At 42.5% G+C, this 8,202-nt stretch overlaps 1 protein-coding gene across 4 annotated transcripts; it reads left to right on the top strand.

The window, feature by feature from the left end:
• The first annotated feature begins 303 nt into the window (after window positions 1-303).
• Window positions 304-7,095, top strand: LOC111966195 (sushi domain-containing protein 3). 4 transcript variants are annotated; one of them, XM_023990644.1, is made up of 5 exons: window positions 304-885; window positions 2,846-3,034; window positions 4,639-4,786; window positions 5,722-5,886; window positions 5,986-7,095. In XM_023990644.1, the coding sequence occupies exons 1-5, from the start codon at window positions 801-803 to the stop codon at window positions 6,350-6,352; spliced, it is 954 nt and encodes a 317-aa protein (XP_023846412.1). In that variant the 5' UTR covers window positions 304-800; the 3' UTR covers window positions 6,353-7,095. The 4 variants fall into 4 exon arrangements, with proteins under 4 accessions (XP_023846412.1, XP_023846415.1, XP_023846411.1 ...); XM_023990647.1 differs by lacking the exon at window positions 5,722-5,886; XM_023990643.1 differs by having other exon boundaries at window positions 5,722-7,095.
• The last annotated feature ends 1,107 nt before the right edge of the window (window positions 7,096-8,202 follow it).

Genomic DNA, 8,202 nt, shown 5'->3' with positions numbered 1-8,202 from the left:
ATCTGTACAGCACTTTGAGAAATCAGCTGATGTACATAGGGCTATATAAATACATTTGATTTGATTTGATATCCGAGTCTTATAAATAGCATGTTATAAGAAATATAAAATGTGACTACTTCCAAATAGCTTATAGTATATCAAAAGACTGGTTAGCTATGCTTAGTGCTATGAATGACAGCATACAGTACCATTATCGTAAAGTATAATGTGTGCACAAACAGATCATCAAAGGCGGGGCAATGTGACAGAATCACCTCTAGCCCACAAACACACAGTTTACTACTGTATTGTGAACTGAAAGAAGGAACTCACTGCCCACCATAGCGATCATATTACATTACTAAATGTAGGCCTATTTTAATTCCTAATTCTATTCMGCCAACCTTCGGGTGGCCCTGACAACAGGCCTATTACCGTGACATCAAGTTAACCAAGTGATATTTTGACAGCCTACACACCGATTAGTTTAGCAGAATCTCGCAGACAAAGAAGGACGGATTTTGCTCGGGACAGTCAGTGCGTTCCCAGAGCGCAGCGCGACATGCRGAGCCGATACACCAACACACCTACACACACACTGATGGGTTGCTGTTGGGTCCGTGTGCTCGGGAGTAAGAGACAGAAAAAAGCAAACGCGTGAGCACGCACAGGCACTGAGACAGCTGCGAACACAATCCAGCACAGTGACCATAATTKTCCAGCTGTAGGCTACCGTAGCATACTCTTGTGGGTCTCCTTGTCGTTTTTTACGCGCGTCCTGGAGGAGTTGTCGACCGTTGGGTAGATTACGTGCCGACATGTCAACGGTTACAGCTTCGGTGGTTGATGTTTCCAGAACTATTTATTCAACCAAAAACGGCAACCGTGGCCGTAATTATACAGGTAAGCGAGCTTCAGGATGTATCCAATGTGGTCATAGATGTCATGTCATTAGAACCGTGCCTGTTTTATTGGAGGCATTATGATGTTGTTTAATGGCTTTGTTAAATATAGCTGTAAACTGTGTGTGTATACCATCACAGAGTAGGGCCTACCAACATGTAGCCTCATTTTGGGGAGAAAATGCATTCCATGACACACAAATAGCACTTCATTTATATGATGTATCTGTACTCAATGAATTACATTGCAGGAAAACAACATTAGGCCTACTTTCTGCAAGCTACGCATAATATGTTTGCAAACTATCACATGACAGCAAAACATACATGGAATAAAAGGTCTTAACGTTTTATAAGCTATGGCTTTAATGGAATAACAGAGTAGCCAGCCTCTTGTCTATTCTGAGCCTGCATTGTAAATAAGGACAAAAGAATGGAGAGGGCGAAGTGAGAGTGTGTTCCTATAGATCACATGGTCTGAGAAGCTGCAGGTGGCTTTCCGAATGCACTGTTTCTTAGTTTCACACCAACTAACACTGCGGTTGTACTGAGCTAGGATGTACAGCTACACCTTTAAACACACACATACGCACACGCTCTCTCTCTCTCTCTCTCTCTCTCTCTCTCTCTCTCTCTCTCTCTCTCTCTCTCACACACACTCACAAGTTACATAAAATTGTCTATTGTGTACTAAAAAAACGTTGCATAAATATGGTGTTTTCTGTGGATCTGTTCAGGCTGGCGAGGTTTCATCATGGCCTTGAAAGGCCTACTCAGCAATGTAACTCACCCTGCCAGCCCAGCCCAACTGACAGAGAGAACTGATATCATTGATCAGAAATCTATGAGTCACAGACTGCTGGAGACCGCTGTCTGCCTGCCCTGCAGAAATGATGGGTTATGAATTAGCCTACCACCCAATAGTCAGTCAGCAACATAACTCTCTTGCTTGCTGACTCTCTCTGTCTCTCTCTCGCTATAATTCAAAGGAATACTCTCATGAGTCTCAGAAGTCTTGGAATTTACGAACACTATTTCAAACCTCTGAATTAAAATAACTTGGATCCTCTTTCAGATACTGTTGAGTTCAGGAAGTCATTTCTTGAACATGTAGGACCTCTTGTGGTGGCAAGAAAACACTGCAACAATTTCTAAACAATCGTAATAGGCCTAGGCTACATGATTTCACAGACAATTTCCCTCAAATGTCATTTGAAAATAGTGTTCGCAAATTCCCAAACTTCTGAGACTCGTGAGAGTATTCCTTTGAATTATAGCGAGAGKGAATGAGAGATTAATTACATTTGAATTTAATTACATTTCCGTTATACTCTTGAGGTGATAAGATGTGAATGTGTTTTTTGTTATATTAACCAATTACAGTAGCACAGCTAGTGTAGAAACAATTGACTGAACACGCTTCACAGGATGTGACAAAGCTGCTTTGTTTATCCACAAGCTGTGGCTTACTTTGATTCCTTCCGAAATACACTCCTGTATATTTGCATTAGAGCAGTGTCATTCTGTTAAGGGTCATAGTTCAGTATGAAAACCAGAGCTCACAGCGGGAGTCCATTTTCCTGCAGCACCGTGCTGAGTCTGAAAACCAGCTGTTTAACATGGCCACAAATGAGACCTGAGTTTCTGCCAAGCTAGCAGGCCTTTTATTTAATGATTTATCATGTTTCCTGCTTTGATACCATCAGCATTAGATGCAGCAAAGCGTAGGGCTGCAGATGTGGTGGGTGTTTTTTGTCACGCAATACTGAGCAGCCCCCAACGGGCTTCGATGCAGAGTGTTCTGTAATGTAGTGTTCTGTGCTGCAGCATTCCATTGTGAAGGTTCCATGTGGTGCTCTCTTCTCTGAAAGTTCTATTGTGGCTGTTCTAGTTTGAGTTATCTGTTCTGCTCACATATGGCTGTATGTACCATAGTTACCATCTCCCATCACCCCCTCCAGGCCAGTGCACGCCCATGCCCCAGCCCGCCCTGGGCACCCAGAAGATCATTCAGGGGAATGGCACCAATGTGGGCACGGTGATCACCCTGCAGTGCCCATRCAGACACCGTCTGGTGGGGGGCAATGAGGTGTCCTGTGTTTGGGGCAGCAACAGCACCCAGTGGTCAGGAGGCTCTCCATGGTGTAAACGTATGTATCTGTGTCGTTCCACGCAAATAGTGCCTTTTTGCAACCCTTTSATATTTTATGTAGAAATTGTGGACAAATATAGCATTTTAAAAGCCTGTTATATGAAATGAAGTGTCATTTCATATGAATGAAGGCTTGCTAAAGTGAAGTTCCAAAATTCAGATTTTTGACATGTCCCTCCTTCACACCTGTGTCACTTGTAGAAAGATTTTATCCCACTTAATCCCCAAATTAATCTAAACAAACAATGAACATCTAATAGTCAAATCATAGAGTAAAATCAAGTGAGCTGGTTCTACTCTTTTTGGCCTTTTTCTGGTGTTTTGTGATAGAAGACTAAGTGGGTCGAGCATAACACGTCAACCCCGTTACCCATAGATAGACAGGATAGGAATATTTTAACAAATGTATTTTTGGTGTGAATCTTGCATTCAATTGCCACTCCCTATTGCACAGAACAAGCTTTCAWTCCTCCTGTCACAAGGGGATTAATGGCTGATTTAAGAAGAAATCGTCAACCCTGTTACAGTCAACTCTGTTACAGTCAACTCTGTTACTATATTTGGTACTTAATWGGCACTTACTATATTATATATTTTTTATTTAACATCTTGAGATGGGAAAACCTGTTTTTTATTAAGTTGAACATCTGCGCTTTGAAAAACATTTAAAAGTGACWCTTCTCAAAAGGCACCGAATTAGTGGAATGACCCATCTAATGCTGAGAGGATACTCACACACTTATGTACCACTGGTCTTTACTTGTAGGTGTGGATGTTCATAGTTACAGTATGTTAGTATATGGCAGAGTTGGTCTGAGGACACCAGTCTACTCCTATAGGACATGTTGTCATAGAAAATTACATACCAGCCAGCAATCAAAGCACTCCGCAATAGTACAGTGCCGGTTATGTTTGCTCTTGAAATATTCATAGACGTCCTTTTCATATTTATAAGCCACTTATGTAAAGCATATTTGTATTCAATGATGAACCGAAGTCCAAATGAGAGACTGTTAGGTTTGTCACTCTCTCACCCTTCTCCGTCTGACTCTAGGGAGTCAGCTCATCTGGCCAATCAATGGCTGAGAGCATGTGAAGACAGCCGTCACTTCAGTCATACATTATGGATGAGTCAGACTCGGCTTCATTGTGAAAATGAAAGTAGTCCTCTTAGGAAAGTGTACGTGTGTGTGTGCGTGCTTGTATGTGTGTGTGTGTGTGTGTGTGCGTGCATGCATGTGTAGGAGTATATTAAATCTTCAGAATGCATTGAGTGGAAAAAGTGCATGGATTGCAAACTCCCTGCCTGTCAGCCTCTTAATTATTCTGAAAAAGAGGAATATAGAGGAATATATTGGAGATAGTTTTATGTGCTCTCTGACCATGGGCAGTGTCATGTAGATGTCAATGTCATACTTTAGGTACCATGGTACCAAGGTACTTATTGATGTCTATTATAAATGGATGCAATACACTTAAAAAGGCATTCAAATATATTATATTTCCATCACTTTCTGGAGTGATTTGATTTTATATATCTTGTTCGTTATCTGTAGACAGATCTCATAAATTAATTGATAGATGTTTTATCTTTTCTCCCAGCGGTGTCCCCGTCGGAAGACTTTGGGTTCCGTGTGGCAGTGGTGGCATCCATCATCAGCTGTGCCATCATCCTCCTCATGTCCATTGCCTTCATCACCTGCTGTCTGCTCGACTGTGTCACYGAGGAGGAGAAGAAGAAGGAGGAGAGGTGAGAGGAGAGATGGAGGGAGGAGAGGAGGTGAGGAGAGAGAGCGAGAGAAGAGCAGAGGAGGAGAGGAAGAAGGGTGAGAGGAGTGATGGAGGGAGAATGGGAGGAGAGGTGAGAGGAGTGATGGAGGAGACAGGAAGAGGCCGGAGGGAGAGATGGAAGTAGGATGGAAGGAGAGGTGAGAAGGAGAGATAGACTGGATGGGTGAGAGGAGATAGTAGATGAGGAGAGAGGTAGGAGAGGAGGAGCGGTGACTAGTGAAAAGGGAGAAGGAGGAGAGGAGACCAAAAGATGAGACAGGACACATGAGAAGGAGAGATGAACGGAAGAAAGGGGGGAGAGAAAGGAAAAGAGAAGACAGGAAGAGGTGAGAAAAAGCGAAAGATGGAGAGCCGTAAATTATACTATGTGGTAAAGGGGATTGATAACAATATTGAGATGTACAGTAGCTATTGACAGTACAACATTTACATTTTAGCAGATGCTCTTATCCAGAGCAARTTAGTGAMTGTATACATTTTCAGATTTACAGTAATGACTGCATACATTTTCATAATAGTCCCCCATGGGAATAAAACACACAACCCTGGCATTGCAAGCATCATCCTTTACCAAGTAAGRTACATGGGACTATACAGATGTAGGATCTTAATTTAAGCCAGTTTGCTATAGCAGGAAAATAATCTTGCAGCAACAGGAAATGMGAATTATTATGTGAATTATCATTAATGAACATTTTTGTATGGGTTGATACATTTTTCATTAGGGCAAATCAAGTCTGAAATTTCAAAGTGGAAATGATAAACTTTAGAAGCCTTTTTAAACCTCAAATARACTACACGTTTGGATTTCCTGCTGTTCAGGAAAATTCTCAGCAACAAAAGAGTGAACAAATMAAGARCCTACTACTGTAAAAACTTTTTTTGCGTTGCCAGGGAGACGCGTCTGTGGCACCAGCTGGAGCAAGTGGAACTGGAAGAGAACAGGGCCTCTCGCTATGGCCACAATGGCAGGAACAACAATAACAACACCCAGGAGAAGGCACTTCCACCATGGGTCAACAATGACCCTTCAATGTGTGACAATAAGAGACCCAGCTGGTTAGGACTGTGTGTGTGTGTGTGTGTGCCTGCGTGCATGCATGTTCATGCGTGTCTGCCTTGCAAAGCTCAATGTCTCTGTGTCTGTCCTCTCTACAGGTATCATCAGTACCCCTATGCTCTGACTGGTCCAGTCCAGGCCACCACTGGCCCAGCCCTCAACTCAGCTCCTCTTCCCTGCAGAGGCTACAACCAGCCCATCCTCCCACACAACTCAGGCCTCTACCACAACCCAGGTCTGCCACACAATCCAGGTCTACTTCAAAACCCTKTCCCAACCCAGTATCCAGGTCCACCTCAGACCACGGGCCTGGTTCAGAACCAAGTGGTACCCCCAGGCTCAGGCCTGGTCAGGCAGTATGGAGGACAGGAGGGCAGTGTATCTCCACTTCTGGAGAAGCCCTACAGGATGTGTCGACASCCCCTCTATGTCAAGGAGCGCCCCGTACGGGTCATATCCGTGTGAGGTCACAACCAGGAAGTGACTGAACATAGACCACAGGGTCATGGATAAACTGAACATCAACCAGCTGGAAACTATATCCAAAAGTAAAGAGGACCACCTGAATTGTTACCAAGCCTATGCCATTATTAACCAGGCACCAATGAATATCGCCGGACTAAATGACCACATGACCATTTATTAGTCATTTGACATTGACCTGCAGTAGACCATTCAGTGACAAGGCAGCATTTCTAGGGTGCATCAGACATGTGCCTTAAACGCAGACCCTATCCCTCTGGACACTGCCCGAAGCGGAAAGTTGTGCTTACAGYGGAGAACAGTCTTTATTCCATAGGAATCACTTATTATGTTGCTGCCTGATTTCACAGTGTTCCTCCTGGAAATGTACAATAGTAATAAACATGTGCACAGTAAATATTTCAGTTCTYAAATGGAATGTCCTGTATCTCTGAGCCATGAAACTCTAGTAATTATGATTCTGGAAAGAATCATGTTGTACAMTATTCAGCATTTTTAGGTTTGATGCTTTTGCTTTGGTGGATCAAGGGATAGCATGTGTAGGCCTACATTTCCCAATCCTGCTGTGTACAATATGGGATGGTACCTCATGGTATAAATAACTCTTACATGTTATTCTGTACTATTGGAATTTTATGATACTTTTTTTATTTTCCTATAGCCCACGCAAGTCCCACCGCGGATGGATTGACAATTAATCATGTAATAAATTCTATGTTCTTAAACGTTTCCAATCAATGAACAAAGATGTGGCAGAACCTTGCATTATCATCAGTTAGGAATACGATTGTAAGGGAGTTTAACCAATAGAATCTAACCAAAAGAGTCAGTCACCAAGTTAGGAGGAGAGGTTTGCCGTCAATAAAACAACCAATCAATGAACAGACTATTTTTGAGTGATCCAAGAGACTCAATATTATACTTATGTGGGTGCCATATAACACATATATAAGTTACATAGGTAGGTAGGCTACAGTGTAATTACAGTGTAGGTACACATTCTTGCATAGTTTAGACCTCAGTCAGTGACGTGACTTATTAATAGCCATTAGTGCACCACTACAGTGGGGCCGGGGTGTTCGGCCGGGTGTGCTGTCATCATGGGAAGAGCGTCAAATTAGGAAGAGCAAGAAGTTAGCGAAGAGGCAGTCATTGGCGGCGAAGAGGCATCRGTTTTCTTCCATGGCAGGTTATTKAATTTGAATATAGCTTTTGYGGCTTTTGATTTATGGGCGAATCATGCGCTGCAGAGTACAATCTGTCACAACTGTCCACAATGTCTTCTCGCCACCCGGAACCTGTTGCATGCTGGCCTTCTCAATCTATAACAACTCAAACTAAAGTATTGGTTGTATTTAACTTAATTATTTTACCAACATGAAAGTAGACCCACAATAATCGCAAGTACTGTAAATGAGATTTACATTTTAGTAGGCCTATATTGGCTAAACATGAATAAAATCAGGACCCTGTCTTTCAAAGATAATTTGTAAAAATCCAAATAACTTCACAGATCTTCATTGTAAAAGGTTTAAACACTGTTTCCCATGCTTGTTCAATGAACCATAAACAATCAATGAACATGCACCTGTGGAACGGTCGTTAAGACACTAACAGCTTACAGACGGTAGGCAATTAAGGTCACAGTTATGAAAACTTAGGACACTAAAGAGGCCTTTCTACTGACTCTGAAAAACACCAAAAGAAATATGCCCAGGGTCCCTGCTCATCTGTGTGAATGTGTCTTAGGCATGCTGCAAGGAGGCATGAGGACTGCAGATGTGGCCAGGGCAATAAATTGCAATGTCCGTACTGTGAGACGCCTAAGACAG

Source organism: Salvelinus sp. IW2-2015, linkage group LG7 (genome assembly GCF_002910315.2).
Source record: "Salvelinus sp. IW2-2015 linkage group LG7, ASM291031v2, whole genome shotgun sequence".
Taxonomy (NCBI): domain Eukaryota; kingdom Metazoa; phylum Chordata; class Actinopteri; order Salmoniformes; family Salmonidae; genus Salvelinus; species Salvelinus sp. IW2-2015.
This window is presented reverse-complemented; position numbering and strand designations above follow the sequence as displayed.